This window comes from Nelumbo nucifera, chromosome 6 (assembly GCF_055504915.1).
Source record: "Nelumbo nucifera cultivar China Antique chromosome 6, China Antique-T2T, whole genome shotgun sequence".
Lineage (NCBI taxonomy): Eukaryota > Viridiplantae > Streptophyta > Magnoliopsida > Proteales > Nelumbonaceae > Nelumbo > Nelumbo nucifera.
In genome coordinates, this window is record NC_142654.1 from 249,231 (window position 1) to 270,962 (window position 21,732).

At 39.6% G+C, this 21,732-nt stretch overlaps 1 protein-coding gene across 4 annotated transcripts in view; it reads left to right on the top strand.

Annotated features, from left to right (window-relative positions):
• ATMIN7 (HOPM interactor 7) overlaps positions 1–21,732 on the top strand; it is a 100,010-nt gene that overhangs the window by 29,392 nt on the left and 48,886 nt on the right. For 2 of the 4 annotated variants that reach the window (XM_010247769.3, XM_088890800.1), the window contains exons 7-18: positions 5,369–5,426; positions 5,537–5,621; positions 5,709–5,945; positions 6,066–6,124; positions 6,225–6,294; positions 6,371–6,439; positions 19,247–19,369; positions 19,467–19,520; positions 19,632–19,720; positions 19,868–19,964; positions 20,071–20,169; positions 20,278–20,481. In XM_010247769.3, the coding sequence (XP_010246071.1) occupies positions 5,369–5,426; positions 5,537–5,621; positions 5,709–5,945; positions 6,066–6,124; positions 6,225–6,294; positions 6,371–6,439; positions 19,247–19,369; positions 19,467–19,520; positions 19,632–19,720; positions 19,868–19,964; positions 20,071–20,169; positions 20,278–20,481 (1,244 nt within the window). Of the gene's footprint in view, positions 1–5,368; positions 5,427–5,536; positions 5,622–5,708; positions 5,946–6,065; positions 6,125–6,224; positions 6,295–6,370; positions 6,440–19,246; positions 19,370–19,466; positions 19,721–19,867; positions 19,965–20,070; positions 20,170–20,277; positions 20,482–21,732 lie in introns of all 4 variants that reach the window. The other 2 variants (XM_010247767.3, XM_010247768.3) reach the window with 1 other exon arrangement.

The following is a 21,732-nucleotide window of genomic DNA, read 5'->3' on the forward strand; positions in this document are numbered from 1 at the left end:
TTGAATATCACCAAGACCTAGTCCACCAAGCATTTTACTTCTACATTCTACTTCCCAACTAATTCTATGGTCCTCCTCCCTTGGTTCCCGTAGAAAATCCCTCAATACCCCATTAGAATCAAATTTGAAAGTGTTGACCTAATTAATGCCATCCTACCGCCCAGGGAAAGATAATTTTTCTTCCATGAAGCCAATCTTTTTATAAATCTTTCTATCACAGGGTTTCGAAAATTGCTAGCTCTAGGATTATCCCCAAAGGTAGTTCGAAATTGGTCATAGGCCATTGGGGAATTGTACAACCTAGAGCTTTTGCATCCTCTAAAATCTCCCTCTCCTCCATATTCAGCCCCACAATAAAAAGCTTTTATGTAGGTTGATCCTCAGATTGGACATCTACTCAAAGGTTTTCACAGTCCACTTTAAGTTTCTCACTGTTGTAATATCACCCAGACACCCCTTCACAAAACAGAATCGTATCATCAACAAACTGTAGGTGAGTGATTGAAACCTCATCTCTTCCTATCTTCCATCCTCTAATCAGATTCTTGAAATCTGCTATAGAGATTAATCTCTAATCAGATTCTTGAAACCTCATCTCTCCTTGTCTTAGACTTCTCGAAGCTGGAAAGTGGTCCATAATAGATCCATTCATCAAAATTGAGTATTGGCAAGTCGTGACACATTTTATAATTCATTTACACTATCTATCACCAACGCCACAATTTTTCATTTCCTCTAGTCGGAAATTCTAGTCAACCAAATCTTAAGCCTTCTCTAGGTCCAACTTTCAAATAAAACTTTTCCTTCCACTACTCTTCATCTCCTCCACATTCTCAATTGCAATTAGGATTTGATCAATGGTTTGTCTATCCTGCACAACAGGCCCTTGAGTCTGTGAGATAATGGAAGGGAAAATAGTCCTCAAATTTCTAGGTACACTTTAGCAATGACTTTATAAAGGCTATTGATCAAGTTGATTGGTCTAAAATCATTTGGCAGCATCACATCACCTTTCTTGGGAATCAGAGCAATGAAGATGGAATTAAGACCCAGATTAAGCACCTCTATCTCAAAAAATTCTAGGAACACCCTTTGAAGATCATCTTTCAAGATCTCCCAACAATCTTGGTAAAAGGCTATTGTAAAACCATTTGGGCCTAGAGCTTTGGATCTATCCGTGGAGAACACTGTTTCCTTTATTTCTTCCAACTCAAATCCCCTCTCCAACCAATTTTTATGCTCCTCAAAAAGAGTAGGCCAGTCCAACCCATCAAGCCAGATTCTTATATTTAAAGGCTTCCTAAAAGTAGATTTAAAGTGTTCCACAAAAGCTCTAGCAGTGTCATTCTGTTCCATAAGTATATCACCTTTCACCTCCAATTTTGAGATAAAGGAGTAGAAGTGGGTGGCCCTTGAGAGTTGAGGAAAAAAGATTAGGAGGAGGAATGGAAAGTACAGAACTAGGTCCTTGATGAAAAGAAGTAAAGATTTTTTTTTTGGATAAGTAAATAAAATTTATTAATGATCAACATAAAATCAACCAATACAAACTTCCCTTGGAGTGGTGCAAGGTGCACCCTCACCTGGCCAATACAAACATCAAAAAACATTAGAGCTTAGTTCAATACAGCTGACCCATTATAGCTTAGTCCAATACAGCTGACCCCTATTTACCCCTTGCTTAGCCAGAAGTAAAGAAATTCTAGGCCTATGTCCCAGTCATATTGATAATCAAATTGTAAGATTTGAGCAATTGCCCTAGGATTTTTTTTCTTTTTTTTTCCATTAAAGGATTCAATCTTAAGATTCAAATTGAAACCCTTGGAATTCATCTTTGAATTATGAAATGTATAGTAAACTGCACAACTTTCACAACTTTTATATACTATTATTATCATGGATTGAGAAAAGCAAACTTTGGAGATGACTTCTGGAATATCCTGAATGTTTAAGTCTTGCTGTATTTTCAGTTTTTTTTTTTTGTTCTGTACTGCTGATGTAGTAGTCGATCAAGACTACAATCAGTCTTGAATCCCAACTGATTTCAGATTGAGAAAAATAGAAGGAAGAGGAAGAAGAAAGGAGAAGAAGCAGAAGTGCACAAGGGTTTTGAAAGGAGGGACAGATTGAATTAGTTTGCCACCGCCACTCTCTTAATATTTATAGGTTATGTTCACTAAATGTAGGAAAGGACAGAACTGCCCTTAATACTTACATGGAAAATAAAACAAATAAAAGACTGAAATAAATAACAAACTGAAATAACAAGCTGTCTAAGATAACTACCAACTAACATTGACATGACTAACAAAGGTTACACATGCTGTCATACGAACACAGTGGGGATATGGCCCCCAAACATCGGTATGCACAATATCAAAAGATTATTAATTCTTTTATTACTCAAGGAATAAGATGTTCTACAATGTTTGGCAAGCTCACAACTCTCACATCTCAAATTTGACATCTCAACATACTCAAATAAAGTAGGAAACAGACTCTTCAAAGACCGAAAAGATAAATGACCTAATCGATTATGCCAAAGCATAACTGGACTCACACACTGAGAAACAAAAGATTTCTTATCCACTGGCTCTTTCCAATGAGGACTCTCTCCAAGCAGGTAGATCCCATTTGTCTCACGACCAATCCCAATCACCTTCCTCGTCTCCAAGTCCTGAAAAACACATCAGTCAGGGAAAAAGGTTACTGAACAGTTTCGATGTTTGGTAATACTACTGACTGAAAGCAAATTAGTATCAAGTTTAGGAACATGCAAGACAGAGGATAAAGAGATAGTATCAGATAACTTGATGTCACCTTTGCCAGAACTGGGAACAAGAGAGCCATCAACAATGGATACTTTATCTCTACCAGAAGACAAGTGATAAGTAGTGAACAATGATGGCAAGCTAGTCATATGGTCAGATGCTCCTGAGTCTATTACCCAACAGTGTTCAGTATTACCTGGAGCTGAAGCATGATAGGTTGAGGCCCGGGTACCTGAATGAGCAAATGCAGATGTGGTAGAGGCTGATGGTGACTGAGATGACTGGGCCGAATTCCCAACCTCCTTTTCCATCTGTATCAGGGCAGCCTGAACAACAACTAAGGTATCTAGGGGTGTGCCTTTTGTGCCTGACGAGGATGCATAATCAATATTCACAGCCATATGAGCATTACCCATTTTATTCCTCAGTTTTGCTGGGACTAAATGAGGGTGGAGCTTCCAACATGTATCTTTCGTATGCTTGGGTTTCTTGCAATGTTCACATACCAGATCCCGTTTGTTTTCCTCCTTCATGTCCCTTTCTGTATCACCCCCAGACTTAGGTTTAACTTGCCAGGGCTGGGGGAATGGGCTGATGTTGCATCATAACCTTCCTCCTGGTCTCTTCACTATGCACTAGGGAGTATGCTTGAGAAAGGGTCACACTGTCTCTTGTCAATATCTGCTGTCTCAAAATGTCATAATCTGAATTCAGGCCAGCCAGATTCAAACACCCTATTGGTCTCGACTTGCTTTCTATGGGTCTGTGCATCTTTTGGACTTTCCCACTCAAAGAGTCTCCAGATGGTCAATTTCATGCCACAGTGATTTCAGTGTAGAGAAATACACAGAGACTGGTTTTTCTCATTGTTTAAGGTTATTCACTTCACACTTTAGTTCATAGGTCCTAGCAACATTAAGGGGTTGGGAGTAGGTCTCTTTCATGACATCCCATATCTCCTTGGCTGTCTTTGCCCACAAGTAATTTCGGCTGATATGTAGCTGCATCGAGTTGCACAGCCATGTCATAACCAAGTAGTTCTCCTGAACCCACTTGGTATACATTGGGTCCTCCTTGGAAGGCTCTTTCACATCTCCCAATAGATAGCTAAGTTTTCCCCTTCCCCCAATAGCCATCATGGCTGATTGGGCCAATTCCAAGTAATTGGATCCATCAAATCTCACAGTTGTAATCTGAAACGCAGTCTCATCCATACTACCAGAACTGCTGTTCCCAAACACACCTTCTCCCTGATTTTTGAACTCCATTCTTGGTCAAGAATCAGTAGTTAAGAACTATTAGTGTTTCCACACTAGAAAACAGCACTGAAGCAATCGATCACAATCAGAAAACTGTATGAAATCAGTTCAGATCTCATCTGAAACCAATCGGCAATCAGAATATATGCAGTCTTATAACAGTCCTCACTCTCAAAACCGGCTCGGAAGCCAAAACCAGGTCTGAAGCTCACTTAGAAAGCACTCTGTAGAGCTGAAGCAGAATTAGGGTTTCAATCGTAGGGTTAGGAAGACCCTTGTGAGAACATAAACAGTGCTCAGCCGCACTTTCCAAGAGAATTCACAGTCAAGTCTAGCCGTAGGGTTAATGACAAACCCTAAAAAAACTGATCACCTCTGAGAGAAAATAGGAGGGTTCGGCTGCTCCTCCTAGATAGGTCCAACCTATCTTGACTGATAGCAATCTCAAGGGAAAAATAAAGACTTACCCAGAGAATTCTGATCGCTACCTTCAATCGTGGCCTGAACCCTAACCTCCACTGATTCTTCCTGATTACCAAAACACTGTAAGCCGCAACAAGTCTTCGAACAGCTGCTAAACTTTTCTGGTAACCTCCAAGAATCAGCCAACGAACAGTCCTTTGTAAGCTTTCAGCCTTAGATAGTTCTCATGTGGTCGGCTGGACTAGACTCACATGAGAAACCCTAGATAGGCTCTGATACCAAGTAGTCGATCAAGACTACAATCAGTCTTGAATCCCAACTGATTTCGGATTGAGAAAAATAGAAGGAAGAGGAAGAAGAAAGGAGAAGAAGCAGAAGTGCACAAGGGTTTTGAAAGGAGGGACATATTGAATTAGTCTGCCGCCGCCACTCTCTTAATATTTATAGGTTATGTTCACTAAATGTAGGAAATGATAGAACTGCCCTTAATACTTACATGGCAAATAAAACAAATAAAAGACTGAAATAAATAACAAACTGAAATAACAAGCTATCTAAGATAACTACCAACTAACACTGACATGACTAACAAAGGTTACACATGCTGTCATACGAACACTGTGGGGGCCACAGCCGTGGGGCCCACATCAGTGTTCTCTACAGATGTATAAGAATTGGGGTGACTTCTTGTCACCAAAACTATGTACCTTTTGGATTATTTGAATAATTTTTTTTTCTTTATTGATCTTAAAGAAATATTACCATAGACATCATGTTGCAGGGCTTTTCTTTTAATTGTTCTACACAATTTTACATACATAATATTCATTATCTTTTGCACGTGCATTTGTCTTGGTGTTTGAGGGCACTGTCATGTGCTATAGATAACCGGTTAGATTCTTTGTCGTAATGCAGTGCATGGGGAACCTTTGCTAGGAGTTATCAGAATTTGCTACAACATTGCCCTTAACAGGTATTTGTTGTTTTCTTTTCCATGGAAAATCTGATGCAGGGCCAGAACTATTACTTATATTTTATCTATCAAAAAGCTATTACTTATATTTTTATGATTGCAATGTTTAGCAAAAGTCCTATCAATCAGGCAACATCAAAGGCTATGTTGACACAAATGATCAGCATTATATTCAGGCGAATGGAATCTGATCAGGTTTGCATCCCATGTCAATTGCCAGGCACTTAGGTTTGTTGTTGTTATGCATAGATAATTATTTCTTATTAAGCCACTTCCTTTCAGAATGCCAACAATATTTCACATGGCACTCGGGATTCTATTCCTTCTTCTAGTAGTCCTGCACATACAGAAGCCAATTTAGGACAAGATTTAAATTTGAAGGATGGGGAACTTTCTTTGGATGTCCAAAATGAGAAAGGAATCACTCTAGGCGATGCTCTTTCAATGAACCGGGATAAGGATACGGCTCTTGCATCTGTTGAGGAACTACAAAATTTGGCAGGTGGTGCTGATATCAAGGTACCTTTTTTGTCAGATTTTTCCACATGGGGAAGGCAGCATTTGCCTTTGCATTTCTTAGTTTGCTAGTTTTTCTTGTGGCTTCTAGTGGTTATTGAGATGGTGATAATTCCTTTTTAGGGTTTAGAGGCTGTTCTTGACAAGGCTGTGCATCTTGAAGATGGGAAAAAGATTACAAGGTATGGTATTGAGCCTGATGTTTTGGCTTCACATTTTTCTTGTTTTGGGTGCAATTGCTATAATTGTTACTTAGATCCATGAGTTTTGTGTGATTTTCAGAGGGATTGACCTGGAGAGTATGAGTATAGGACAGCGTGATGCTTTATTGCTATTTAGGACTCTATGCAAGGTTGGGGTTTGTAACAATCTGCTCATGCTGTAATCTTTATTTTATGGTTTTTATTTCTTAAACACAATTTTTACAGATGGGTATGAAGGAAGAAAATGATGAAGTTACCACCAAGACAAGGCTATTGTCTCTTGAGCTTCTTCAGGTTAGCTCTGGCACTTTCATATTTTTATTTGGTGGATCTACATTGAATGTTTTAATATGCTATTTTCCTTTTTTTTGACTGATGTAAATTGACTAGTTTGATATCTTTCTTGAGATAAAAGTTGCTGTTTCCATACATTTTTTTTTCCTTTTGATAAGGAAATTCTTGTGAGATACAGATTTATCTTTTTTTTGATCAGTAACAGAAACTTTTATTAAGAATAAAAGAAAAAAAAGTAAGATACAACAGGGAGGGGTAAAATCTCTTAACCCTCCCTAAAAGTAGAAATCAGATAACAACATTGCCCAAAAAGGATTATCTCTTCCAACCCCTTGTTTGGCCAAAGAGTATGCCAAAGAATTGGCACTCCTCTTAGTCCACTGAAACTGAATTTCAATGTTTTGAGTCAGCTGATTAATTTTGTTTCTCATTTAAAAACTTCCACAGACTGAAATCTTCCTTCTGCAGCCAACTACTAGCCAGCCTAGACTCACCTTCCACCTACAGTTTTCTGATATTCAGCTGCTGGGCTCTTTTAATCCCTTCGCTGCTGCCATCAAATTTTAATTTAGTGAACCCCATAGTTAGAGGAGTCCAAACTGGAATAGGAGAAGTATTCAAGGGAGCTGACCAAGCCACACTGTCCAGCATGTAGCTGCTCTTACACATCTCCACAAGATTTTACCTCTCCTTTTTAGTTCCCTTACTGAAGTAGAGTTAAACAAGCTCTGCACATTTGGAAGGGAGGACCACCTGCAACCAAAGAGAGAGAAAAACCAACACCAGATTTCTGATACAAAAGGGCAGGATACCAGTAAGTGATAGCAGCTCTCACCATTCTCCTTACATAGGATGCACCAGTGCAGGGATAAACACCAATTAGGCCTTTTCCTTTGAAGTAAGTCACAAGTGTTACACTTTTCTAGGATAACTTCCAAGCAGAAAGCACCTACTCTGGGAGGAATTGGTCTACCCCAAACTTCCAAGATTGGGAAAGGGTATCCAAGAGCCGGAAGGGATTGGGTTAACCACCTCATCCAAGATCCTACTATCCCTTCTAGAGGGATGAATAACCACCTCATCCAAGATCTTAAGCAAATCAGCAATGGAGTTCAATTCAGAATCTCTAAGAGCCCTTCTAAAACCCAAATTTCAATCAAGAGCGAAATTGGAAGAGGTTAGGAAGGTGGCTATTGGCTCATTTTTAAACATCGAGAGGGAAAACAAGGAGGGGAATTGCTGTTTCAGCGGTGTGTCTCCCAGCCAAATATGTTCCCAAACTTTCACAGTTTTACCAGAGCAAAGGTCATACCTGATGAGAGGAAGGAAAGAAGGAAGAATGTCATGGATTAACTTCCTAGGAGAAGCTCTTGTTGCCCTAGATGAGACTCCCGTATCTCGGCCATCTATCTCTTGCCCATGAACACTTAAGATTACTTGAGCCCACAGTTTATCCCTTTCTTTTGTTAGTCTCCATAACCATTTCCCTAGTAAAGCTTCATTCTTCTTCTGTAAGTTACCCAATCCAAGCCCACCGTCACTTTTAGCTTTGGTAACTATATCCCACCTAACTCTATGATCCCTTTTCTCCTCTCCTGGTTCCCACAGGAAATCCCTCATTAGTTTTTCCAAGACCTTACACACTCTCTTAGGAATTTTAAACACAGATAGAAAGTAAACAGGGGGATTAGCCAAGGTTGAGTTAATCAAAGTTATCCTGCCATCCAAAGAGAGGTAGTTTTTCTTCCAAGAGGCTAGCCTTTTTGTGAATCTTCCAATCACCAGATTCCAAAAGCTCCTTTTTTCTAGGATTATCCCCTAAGCCCCAAATATTTTAATGGCCACTGAGCAATCTCACAACACAAAATTTTAGCCCTTTCTTACACTTCTCCCTAAGACTTCAGCAATCAGGGTAAAAAGGAAGGGGGAAAGGGGGTCCCCTTGCTTGATACCTCTAGTAGCCGGGAAGTGGTCTACCACCTTACCATTCACCAATATGGAATAGTGGCATGCCCTAATACACCCTTTCATCTGGTTACACCACCTCTGTCCAAAACCAAAGGACTCTAGGATTTCCAACAAAAGTGACCAATCTACCGAATCATATGCCTTTTCTAGATCCAATTTGCATGCCGACCCTTTCTTCCCACTCATTTTTAAATCTTCCACACTCTCATTTGCTATTAAGATTTGATCCACAATTTGTCTATTCTTCAGAAAAAGCACCTTGATTGGGGGAAATGATTGTGGGAAGAACCTCTCTAATTCTTCGAGATAAGACATTGGCATGATCTCATAAAGGCTATTAACCAACTGATGGGTCTAAACTCTTTAGGGTGACAAGCTTCCTCCTTTTTTGGGATTAAGGCAAGGAAAGTAGAGTTCTAACATTGATTAATCACCCCTCTTTCAAAGAATTCAGAGAACACACTTTGGATATCAGCCTTAATTATCTCCTAGCAGTCTTGATAAAAAGCCATCATAAAACCATCAGGACTTGAGGCTTTAGCTCTATCCATAGAAAAGATAGCATCCCTTATTTCTTCCAACTCGAACTCTCTTTCCAATTACACATTCAACTCTTAAGGAAGCAGTTGAGACACCTGCAGTAATTCGGAAAATATAGGAAAAGAAATAAAGAAAGGAAGAGAAAGAAGAAGAAAGAGTTTTCAACAGTAGGTTGTGGAAGAAGAGAAGGGAAGAGAGAAAGCAGAATTCAAACCTCTCTCTCTAGCCTTCTTGATCTCTTTTATTAACTTAATTCTAAAATTAAGTACAATTACCTGGATGCCCTTAATGAGGCGTCCAACACTAAAAAATAATTAAAGAAAACAAAAAAGCCCATAACTAAGGCCCATAACCAACAAAAGCCTCTGCAACCTGTCAATCCAAACCTTCAATCCGTAACCTGTTATTTAGGGGTCTTCTGAAAATAGATTTGAAATGGTCCACAAAAGCCTCTGCAATCTCATTCTGCTAGGTTAAAGTTGTACCATCAACCACCAACTTGGTAATGGAATTCTTCTTCCTCCTGCCATTGGCTATAACATGGAAACATTTGTGTTCTTATCTCCTTCCTTCACCCATTTATGTCTTGACTTTGCCTCCAAATAATTTCTTCTTTAAAAAGTATGTCCTCCAAATTTTTCCTAAGCTTCCATGCCAACTCTTTGTCCCTTTCCCCAAAATAATCTAGCTCTTCCTTTGCATCTAATTCCTCATTCCTTAATCTGGTTAATCATCTGTTGCTTCCTTTCTTCTAACCTCCCAAAGTGAAGAACATTCCATTCCTTGATTTTAACTTAACTCTTTTAACTTCCAATGGAATTTCATGCCTTCCCCAATTTACCCTCAGATTATTTTCATTCCACCACTCCTTACTTTCTCCTTAAAGCCCACATATTCTCAAATCTAAAAGGGAAGGTCCATTGTTTCCTGACTCAAACTTATTAATATTGGCCAATGATTAGAGGTAACTCTCAGTAATGCCCTTGACACCAATGTTTTAAAAGCGCAAGGCATAGGGGTCAATTTGTGCTTGAGACGCAAGGCGCAAGGCAAGGCATGCGTCTTTTTGAAGCAAGGCACAAAAAAAAGCTAAAAAATAAAAAATGCCAAAAAATTCAAAAAAACATTAAACATAATATTAATAAAAAATATAAACTTAAATTTTAAAATAAATGTTTTAAAAACCTATTATCTAAAATTAAAAAACATAAACATAACATGTAAAGCATATTCAAATGAGAATTTTAAAATAAATTTAAACATATAAAACATTTTCAAGCATGTTAAACCGACAAACACTTTTTTTCTCAATTGCATTACTACAAGTAGCTAATGTGATGTAAAACATACTAATTCTATGAGCCGCCTTTGTGCCACACACCTCGAGGCAAGCCCAAACAAGTCCATGTCAGGGTCTTAAATTCTTAATTCTCACACAAAAAATAATGATTTTATAATTTTAATTGCTTTTTAAGAAGATATTTTATTATGTTGAATGAATTGGAGCTTCCAGAACCCCCTATTTGGTAATGTTGTTCATTCATTCATCCTAATAAAATATCTTATTTTTTTTGATAAGTAATAAAATATCTTCTTAAAAAGCAATTAAAATTATAAAATCATTATTTTTTGTGTGAGAAATAAGAATTTAAGACCCTAACGTGGACTTGTTTGGGCTTGCCTTGTGGGGCGTGGCATGGGGGTCCAGGGTCTGCCCTTGGAGCCCCACTAGGTTCAAAAAAGCAAAAAGCATGAAATTTTTAAAAGGCGCACGCCTGGGCTGAGGCGCAAGGCGCATCAGGCGCATGCCTAAGCACACCAGGCGTATGCCTTTTGAAAGAGCTAAGCCTAGGACCTGGGCAAGGTGCCTACCCTAAAACGCACCTTGCCTTTGCGCGTAGGTGCGCTTCAGGCGCGTCTTTTAAATCACTGCTTGACACCAGGTCTCCCCAATGCTCTTCCCTATCTGTAGTGAATTAGAAATCTGTCTAATTTTGAACAAATTGGTTCAGCTTGGAGATTAGACCAGGTGAAACTGTTGTATAAGAGATTCAGTTCCTTCAGTTCAAAGACATTGATAAACTCATTAAACTTCTTCATAATAGTATTTCTTTGTGGCGCCTTATTACACTCCTTATTGAACCTAATTACATTGAAATCCCCTCCTAGGCACCAGGGCCCTTACCACAGTCCTCTAATATTTCCCAATTCTTCCCACAACTCATTCCTCTATCTGTAGCCATTAGGGCCATAAACATTAGTTAAGACCCATTCGAACCCATCTTCCACCTGTTTGAATTTGACAGAAACTGAGAATCTTCCAATATATTCTTTGACTCCCTCCACAACCTCATCCTTCCACAAAGTAACTAACCCTCCAGAGGAACCCCAAGAAGCGCTCATTACCCAACTGAGGTCATGAGTTTAGATTCTTTGATTAGAAGAGTGTCTGGATTTTCTTTCCTTAGGACATCCTTTATTAAAGCTCTCTTTCTTACATTCCCTAAGCCTATCACATTCCAACTCACAATCTTCATTTCTCCAACTTAATCTACCCCCACCCCCTAAACCTTCTCCGCTATTTTCCTCCTTTCCTTCCCATATCCTTCCTCTCACTAAATTCTTTGTCCTCTCCACATCCAACTTCAACCTCTCAACTTCCCTTAACTTTCTTTTTCTCATCTTCCCTTCCTCATTTTTATTCTTCAAGTACACTTTCAGATCATTTGGATTTTTTATTTTGCACCCTAGCTTTTCTACAAATTCAGCTAGAGAATCATCTTTTCCTTTTCCCTTTTCAGTCTCCTCTCTTTTGTCCTCTCTAGGCCCCTCACTCATCCTCTCCTGCTCCACCTTTTCTTCGGCTACTTTAGTCCCACTTTCCTTACTCTCATTCTCCTTCTCCTTCTCCTTCTCTAATTCCTCCCTAGTCAGGTCATTGAGCTCTTCCATTATTAGGTTCCACATTCTCTCCCCTTTTCAGTCTCCTCTCTTTTGTCCTCTCCAGGCCCCTCATTCATCCTCTCCTGCTCCACCTTTTCTTCGGCTACTTTAGTCCCACTTTCCTTACTCTCATTCTCCTTCTCCTTCTCCTTCTCTAATTCCTCCCTAGTCAGTTCATTGAGCTCTTCCATTATTAGGTTCCACATTCTCTCTCCCCTCTCACCCTCCTCCTGTGTCTCCCCTACACCACCATCTCTGTCAATTTCCAAACCATGGGCAAGTAGTATGGAGGCAGGTCTGGAATCTGGAGTACAAACATCAGGGGTAGAGCAAGAGTTAGTATCAAAACCCGAAAACACAAATATACCTGGATCTGAATTTGAGGGACATTCAACGACCGGCTTGGTTTCACAATTCGACATCAGAATAGGGTTTTGCAAGGAGCAGCCTAGACTTGATTCACACTCGTGAGAACTTCTGAGGCTCTGTCATTCGTCCCCTCCTGAAATATCCTTATTTGAGGTCTGGTGATCAATCACTGTCTTCTCACAGGGCTCCTGCCCATTGTTCATTTTCTGACTTGGTATTCTCTCCCCAAAGTTCGGTTCCCCCCTTAGCATCCAAAAGGCATTCGGCATCATTTAATGTCCCACAATCAGTGGAGAGTTTCAGCATAGAGGTAACATCTTCTGAGTCCTTAGAAAAGAGAATGACTGTACCGAAAGTGTCTTCCATCTCCCCTTTTTGCTCTGTATTTTCCCCAGGCTGTTGTTCTCTGTTTCTGACTCTGTCTCAAAGTCATCCTTCGAGGAATCGCAATTTACCCAACCATCATCTTCCTCTTCTCCCATTCTACCCTGGTCCTCTTCAATTGCAGCACTTGTGGGGAAGATGATAGACCATCACTATGGTCACCCAACACTCCCTTTGAGACCCGGCTCATGTGACCACTTAAAAAGTCACATGAGTCGGTTGTAACAACATGGGCCTCCTTTAGGTTCGACCCAGACTGACCCAATTATAGGCCGGTTGGGTCAGAAAGGATTAAGTGGTTTTTGTTTCCAGCTCTGAGTGGGCCCTACCCCTGATCCGACCGAATCCCCCTTCTAACTATCTCTGCAAAGGATGGACCCGCAATAAAGTTTTTTTTTAATTTCAAAATTATTTGAAAACTTTTCCTTCAAAACCATTCGACTTTTTGGGCTTGACTGTTCAACTTCCATGGAAGGCAGCTCCTTTTCTCTAGGAGAAACGGAGGCAATCCAAACCAGAGCGACACTTCCACTTCTGAGGCAATCCAAACCTTGTACCAGTATCCTTCCGCACAAAGACTGATAGTTCTTGGCATGGCTTCAGGCTTAACACCAGCAATTCTTGCATTGACTGCTCTCAGATCTAATGTCTTGAAAGAAGTAAGAACACCACCCATCGCTGTCACTACTTTTTCCAGGAAGGTTTTTTGCCATAGGTGAAACGGTAAACCCAAAAGCTTCAGTTTGGAGCTCCCATCACTAGTTGTTACCGTGTTAGCCAAGGGACACCAGTTTTCAATCGTTACTATTCCTTCCTTTGTTTCCACCGTGGAGAAATTGATCGCTTCCTCACCCACATCCAATACTGCTTTCTTTTCGTTGAAGGGGATTAGAATGTCAGTTAGATGGAGCCCAAGTTTCACCGTCACCTCCTCTAATAGTCCTTTCCATTCTTTAACCTCTTTCTTTGTAGAAAGGACTAATCTCTGCTCCCAGATTCCTTTGTCCCTTACCAGTGAGATTTTTGGTTCTGGTACTGCGGGTTAGATGAGGGAGAAGATGTCTGTAGAGAGACACCCAAACTAAAAGGAAAGGAACAAAAAGAAGCCAAAGGGAAATTCGCCAATGGGAAGGTCTATCTTAGAAAGGAGGCAAAAGATGACAAAGAAGGAAAGAGGAGAATGAATGAGGTGCAAAGGCTAGCCTGTGGTGTTTCCTATGAGAAGTCTGTAAATAGGAAAAGGGAGAAGAAAAGAGGAAGAATAGGAATTGGAAATAAGATCAGGTTGAGAAAAAAAGTGGAATGAAGGTTCTTTGTTGGAACGCAAGAGGTTTAGGAAGTGCAAAGAAAAGGAGAATTATCAGGAATGTGATAAGAACAGAGAGACTGGTAATAGTCATGCTACAGGAGACAATACTGGAGACAATCCATTATCAGGAATGGATAAGAAGTATCTGGAGTAGCAGGGGTCTATGTTGATCTTTTGCCCTGTCGTGGGGTGGCTCCGGTGGGATCCTTACAATGTGGAAGAATGAGGAAGTTGATTGTCAGGAGGAATTGATAGGACAATACTCAGTATCAATAAAATCCAAGAGGATAAGTGATGGAAGGGAGTGGGTGTTGTTGGCCAATGTGTATGGCCCGAATTCATATAGAGAGAGGAATACATTTTGGGAAGAGCTAGCTGCAGTCAGGGGCATTTGGGAGGGTCCGTGGTGTTTGGGTGGGGATTTCAATGTAATAAGATATACAAATGAGACAAACAACCCTAATCAGCCCTTAACAACTAGTATGAGACACTTCAACTCCTTGATTGAATCCCTAGAACTAAAAGAACCTACCTTGTTACAAGCCTCTTTCACCTCGTCAAATCTTCAAGAAAATCAAGTGTGCTCAAAACTGGACAGATTCCTTTTGTCCATTGATTGGGAAGAGTTGTGGGGAACCTTAACACTGAAAGCCCTACCTAGAGTGACATCTGTTCATTGCCCCTTAAGCCTCTACCAAGAAAATCTTATTGGAGGCCCCACACCTTTTAGATTTGAGAATATGTGGCTAGAAGTTCCAAATTTTTTGCAAAAGGTAAAAGAATGGTGGTCAGAAGGTGGTATAAGGGCTAGAGATAAAGTGGTGAGTTTCTCCAAGAAATTGAAAAGATTGAAGGAAAAGGTCAAGGAGTGGAACAAAGAGGAATTTGGAAAACTTGAGGTCATAAAGGAGGAATTAGCTAGGAAAATAGAGGAAGTGGACCAAAAGGAGGCCCCTAAAGAGTGTGGGCCGGAGGATAGAGCTGAAAGATGGAACTTAAAAGTGCAATTGGAAGAGATCCTAAGAAAGGAAGAAAGTTCTTGGAGGCAAAAATCTAGGTGTAAATGGCTTCTGGAGGGGATGGAAATACCAGATTTTTCCACTCCCTAGCAAACGGGAGAAGACGGAAAAATCAAATCTCCAGTATAGAGGTGGAGGGAAGAGTAGTAAATGCAAAGGAGGAAATTGAAAGGTGCTTCGTGGATCATTTTAAATCAATCCTTGCATCCTTTAATGAAAACAATGCAGAATTGGGAGATTTACAGTGGGACAGAGTGCCAGAATCCGAAGCTAACCTCCTAGAAAGAGCTTTTAGTATTGAGGAGATACATGAAGCAATTTTCTCGATGGATAGATCTAAAGCTCCGGGGCGGATGGATTTTCAATGGCTTTCTATTAGGATTGTTGGGAAATCTTGAAAGATGAATTAATGGATGTATTTGTGGAGTTCTATCAAAAAGGAAAGTTATCGCCTGGAGCAAATGCAACTTTTATTGCTTTAGTGCCAAAAAAGGAGGCCAAAACCCCTAAGATTGTCTTGCCCTATGTTATCTCTCAGAACCAAGGAGCATTTGTAGAAGGGAGACAAATTGTGGATCAAATCTTAGTGGCAGCTAAGAAAAAACAAGGTGGCAAAGGTTTGATTTGTAAATTGCACCTAGAAAAAGCTTATGATATGGTGGATTGGTCCTTCCTGTTGAATCTAATGGAAAAGATGGGGTTAGGTGAAAGATGGAGGATGTGGATTAAAGAATGTATTAGCTTAGCACATTTTTCTATTCTGATGAATGGGGTAGCAAAGGGTTTCTTCTAGGCTAAAAGAGGACTAAGACAGGGTGATCCCTTATCCTCATTCTTATTCACTTTTGTGGCCGAGGTCTTGAGTAGACAAATCACCAAGGCTGACCAAGAAAATCAGTTTAAACGTTGGAGGATGAGTAGATCAGAAGTGGTGGTGTCTCATTTGCAATTTGTTGATGACATAATCATTCTCTGTGAAAGCTGTGATGAATCTAGTTTAAGGAATCTGAAAAGATTGGTGGACGAATTTCAACAGGCCTCCAAACTGAAAGTCAATTAGGGAAAATCTGTGTAGCTGGAATCAACATTGAAAGGGGCGGGGGGGCATTCAAGCCATGGCAAATCTGCTATTCTGTGAAGTGAAAAATTGGCCTCTAGAATACTTAGGTATGCCCTTGGGTGGGAATCCGAAAGCTGAAAGCTTTTGGAAACCGGTGCTAGAGAGGTTCACAAAGAAGTTGGCAATGTGGAATATATATCCTTGGGGGGAAGAATCACTTTGATAAAATCTACCCTAGCAAACCTATCCACTTATTTCCTCTCCACCTTTAAGATCCCGGTGAAAATAGCTAGGAAGTTGGAGAAAATTATGAGGGACTTTTTGTGGGAACCAGGCGGTGAAAAGAAAGGTCATTTAGTGAAGTGGGAGAAAGTTTGTTACCCTAAGGAGCAGGGTGGATTAGGTATAGGGAACTTATTAAAGAAAAACAAGGCCCTTCTAGGGAAATGGCTGTGGAGATTCCCTTGTGAAGAAGATAGGTTGTGGCACAGGGTCATTAAAAGCATTCATGGTGAAGCAGATAACGGCTGGGATGCAAAACTAGACCCCAATGCAACTCCAAATTCTCCTTGGAAGGCAATCTTTGAGGTATACCCAACCTTTCTTCAATTTATTAGGTTTGATGTTGGTTGTGGCAATAAAGTTTTATTTTGGGAAGACCTTTGGGTTGGGGATGTGCCTCTTATGGTCAAATTCCCAGACCTCTACTCCTTATCAAACCATAAAAACAAACCTGTTGCTAGGTTTGTTTTGCTTTCAGATTTGGATATCTCTTGGGATTTTGGATTCAGGAGAGGGTTGAGGGAAAATGAATGTGAGTCTCTAGTGCTTTTGATCTCATCACTTGAGAGGGTCTACTTGGACCAATCTATAGCTGATTGTAGAGTTTGGTCTCCAACTTCTGATGGTTTATTTTCCTATGCATCTTTCTTTGGTTTTCTCACTCACACTGATCCTATGGGGGTGAACTTCCTAGTGAGAGAAATCTTGTCTAAATCGATCCCTCCAAAACTACAAGCTTTCTGTTGGGAAGTGTTCCTAGGGAAGGTAAACACTTGTGATGTGCTACAGAAAAGGAGGCCAAACAATTGCCTCTTTCGTCACGTGTGTGTCCTTTGTATGGGTTGTGGTGAAACCCTAACCCACTTACTTTTATCCTGCTCTTTTGCTTCTGGTATTTGGAATGTTATTTGTTCTCTCTTTGGATGCAAATGGGTCCCTCCACATGATGTGGTAAGTCTATTCAGCCCCTCTTAGTCAACAGAAGAAAAGAGGAAAGTGCTTATGGAAGGCAGCAAGAGCAGCTACAGTATGGACTATATGGGAGGAAAGAAACCTAAGAATTTTTTCTAGAAAAAGTAAAACAAAGGAGGAAGTTATTGAAGCTATAAAAATCAAAATTGCACATTGGGCGAAGACCATAGAGATATTCAAAAACTACTCTGCGAATGAGATTCTAAGAAATTGGGCTGCAGTAGCACAAACATATGCACCCAAAGTATTTGTAAGTATGGAATGGAAGCCACCGGCACTGAACAAACTAAAACTAAACTTTGATGGGAGTTCTCTTGGCAACCCAAGAAGGGTGGGCATAGGGGGTGTGTTTAGAAATCATCTGGGTGTGGTGGTGGCACTCTACTCAGGACCAATAGGTTTTGGTGACTCAGTTCAGGTTGAATCTCTAGCCCTACTTCAAGGTCTAAAGATGGCTGAGCAGATGGGAACAATAGACTTAGAAATAGAAGGAGACTCACTATTGGTCATTTCTTGGGCCTAAAACATCACATCAGTACCTTGGAAGCTCAAATTTATCTTCAGAGAAATTGACATACTTGCAAGGAGGATCAACTCTCAGTTTGGTTGGGTCAAATGGCGGATGCAAATGGGATGGAGGATACCCTAGCAAAACAAGGGGCAAATAGATCTTCATTGTATTGGGCAGAATTGTAACTGATTGCTGGAGATTGCAGTTTAGACTAATGTCTCTCTGCAATCTTTATCTATTGTAACTGAATATCTCTGTTATTAATGAAAATTTCTTGGTGATCAGAAAAAAAAAGCCACCATTGGTTCTTGGCTTTCAACAGATTCTTCTAAACCCAACCTTTTCCAATCTCTTCCTTCTTTCCATCATTTCCTCCTTTCCTGGTTCTCCATCTACTCCATCTGCCCGGGCCTTCACTGCCATCACAGTCCAACCCTGCAACTTGTCGCCTTCAGGAATGGTAATCATTTGTTTTTCCCTTTTTCGAACTTTTCTTCCAGGGTTACAAACCAACGTTTGGAGTTTCTTCTTTTCTCAGCAAAGTATTCCCTCCTTAAGTCCCTGAAAGTACTGTTCCATATTTCGCACCAGCTTACATAGACTGCTTTGTCAAGAAAGCTTTGAAACCAGGGTACAGCTGCACCCACTAGCAGTATCGTTCCTCTCCTTCCTTCTCTTACCTCTATCATGAACTCTTTCTGGTAGATGATCTCTTCCAACAGTAGTTCTTTCCTTTCTACTCTCAAGATGTTCCTCCACTTCCTAGCCGGTGAGAAACCTTTGGACTCCATTTTCTCTTTTCAATTTCACAGATGCTTGCTTGTGTCTGCAACTCAACTTCTTTCAAGTTTTTGAGCTTGTTCGATGATCAGAAACTCTTCCTTGGTTTGCCTCATCTGTCCATGAGATACAGACTTTTCTTCCAGATACAAACTAATATTTTTATTTTTGATTGGGGTTCTATGTGTCGTTGGTTGCCAGGAAGGATAGCTAGGTTATGCCTTGAGAAAGATATAGACAGTTAAATTATTTATGAGCCTATTGGAGGGGGAGCTCTTAGATGAAGAGGCTTGAGGAAAGAAAACTGTATTATACTTTTTAACACTAATATTTAATGTAATTAGCTATATTTAATCAACATCTCATGACGGTTTATGCAAAAAACATGTCAAAGGTTGTTATATAGTTCCAAGTGATGTTTAGTTGACTTTTATCTGTTATTGGAGATCTCATGGAATTCAATTAGAAAATCTTGCAGATAACCATAGCTTTTCAAAAATGCAAGGTGATGGGAGGTAAAATGGCAGATGGTCAAAAGACTTATGATCTGAAACCATAGCTTCCACTTTTTTCACCCTCCACAGTGGCCCATTGCTTAATACTTTGTTTTAATGTTTTATTTATTTATTAATTTATCATGTCATCTTCTATACACATGGTGCTAATGCAGGGTCTATTGGAAGGAGTTAGCCAATCATTTACCAAGAACTTCCATTTCATTGACTCAGTCAAAGCATATCTTTCCTATGCTTTATTGCGAGCTGCAGTTTCTCTGTCCCCAGTTGTATTTCAGGTTACCAGCCTGCTTCTTGTTGTCCTTCCTTTTAGTCTGAAATAGTTGGAATCTTTTGTTGTGGTATATATGTATATGTGTTTCCCTTTTTTGGCAGTATGCAACAGGGATATTTGCTGTGCTTTTGCTGCGATTTAGGGAAAGTCTTAAAGTATGTCTATCATTGATTGGAGCTTTCCCTTTGCTTTTTTTTTTCCAAAAGTTTTTTCAAGTGTCCTCTGCTTCAATTGTTCTCAATTATTTGCACATAAACCCTTTTCAGGGCGAAATTGGGATTTTCTTCCCCTTGATAGTTCTGCGGTCATTGGATAGCTCTGATAGTTCGCTTAGCCAAAGAACAAGTGTTCTCCGGTATAATGCTCTTTGTGGTTCAACCAATTTTCATTTTTCTTCTTAGATTTAATTGGTTTATACATTATTAGCATGTTGGGGTGGTTTTCTAATATATATTGTTTTATCTGTTTACCTTGTGCAGTTCTGATATTATTTTGCTTGCAGGATGCTTGAGAAAGTTTGCAAGGATCCACAGATGCTTGTTGACATATATGTTAACTATGATTGTGACCTTGAGGCACCAAATTTGTTTGAGTGCATGGTATACTATTGAACATTATTCTGATGTGATGGTAAATTTTCTGTGTGCTTGTGTGTCCTACGCACATCTAATGCATTTATATCTTTTAATACTTGGTATTTCAAAGGTTACTGCTTTATCAAGAATAGCACAAGGGACTCAAAATGCAGATCCAAACTCAGTTTCTGTATCCCCATCAACATCAATTAAAAGTTCATCTCTTCAGGTAATTTCATATTTTCTCTCTTCTTGTAAGGAAGCACATATTGATTGAGTTTTTGGCTTACCATTTCTTGGCCCTATCCATTTATTTAATATTTTATAACTTGCGCAGAGCCTTGTGAGTGTGCTCAAATCACTGGTTCATTGGGAAAAGTCACGCAGAGAATCTGAAAAACAGAAAAGAAACAATCAATCGGTAGAGGAAGAGGTTTTGGCAAGAGAATCTGTTGAGCCTAAGAGCAGGGAGGACAACACTCCTAGTAACTTTGAGAAGGCCAAGGCTCATAAATCAACCATGGAAGCTGCTATCTCGGAGGTATTTGCTGAGCGGATAACTTTGTAACTAAAGCAGAAAACTCACATGCAGCTCTAGTCACGAGAATTGACAAACAAATAAAGAAGAGAATATAGAATTACTTAGGGCTGTCAATGGGTTGGGTAGACCCAGCAGGCCATGTCTCCCAATTATAACTGGATTGGGATCAATTTTTGGTTGTTCTGGACTAATTAAGACCTGAACTAGCTATACATACATATATATATATATATGTATAAGAATATTGGGTATATTCAAAAATACCCCCAGTTTAATACAGTCCCGGATTCCCAACCCACAAAATTCTGCATGCACCCACTTATCAAAAAAAAAAAAAAAAATCTGCACGCACCCTGAAACACTGGCATCCACCCACACAGGAATACCTCCTGTAAATGTGTGTTAAATTCATGGGGAAATGTTTCAATGTGTGGGTGGAGTGGATGCTACTGCTTCAGGGTGCGTGCAGAGTTTTTGTGGGGAGGAGATCCCATATAGTTTAGTACCTACTGTACTTATTTACTAAAAAAAATTTATCTCATGGTATACTTATAATATTATCATATTACAATATCCAAATGTGTCAATCTAGCAAATAAGTTTGTTGTCAAATTATGGGTTAAAAGTATAACTGTTAATTAGAGACAAGTCTTAGGCCAGACCCAATAGTCCTTGTTACAATTCCTATGAGATCTGGTTCAGAACTAGTTTTGTATATTTACTTAGGGTCAGGTCTGGGTCTACACTTCCTGAACCTGACCCTACCCATTGACAGTGTTAGAAGTACAAGCAAAAATAAATCTTACTGTAGCTGTTGGCTGTGGTAGGAGCAGAGAAGAAGCTATTTTATTGATGTTCAACTATTAGAATAATAGCATTGTTAACAAGACCTGTTACCTATATTTATAATCTAATAATAATCAAGGTGTGATTTCCTATTTTAATTCAAATTCTACTAGGAATAGGAAATATTTGTAAGTCTACTGTTTCTACTAAACCTAAAATTGAGAAACTAGGAATTTCTAAAAACAGTAAGGGGCCATTTGATATCAGTTAAAGTGGCGAAACTTGAAGAAGCTTGAAGTTTCTAAAGGTAGTAAGGGCCCTTTTGATAAAATCTGAAGTGGCTGAACTGAATAAAATATTTCGTTGTGTTTCTGTGAATAAACTATTCTGGAGGTTGCAAGCTCCTTAGTTGTTGAATGAAGTTGGATTTATTACTTTTCCCTTCAATATTTTGTTATTTAATTA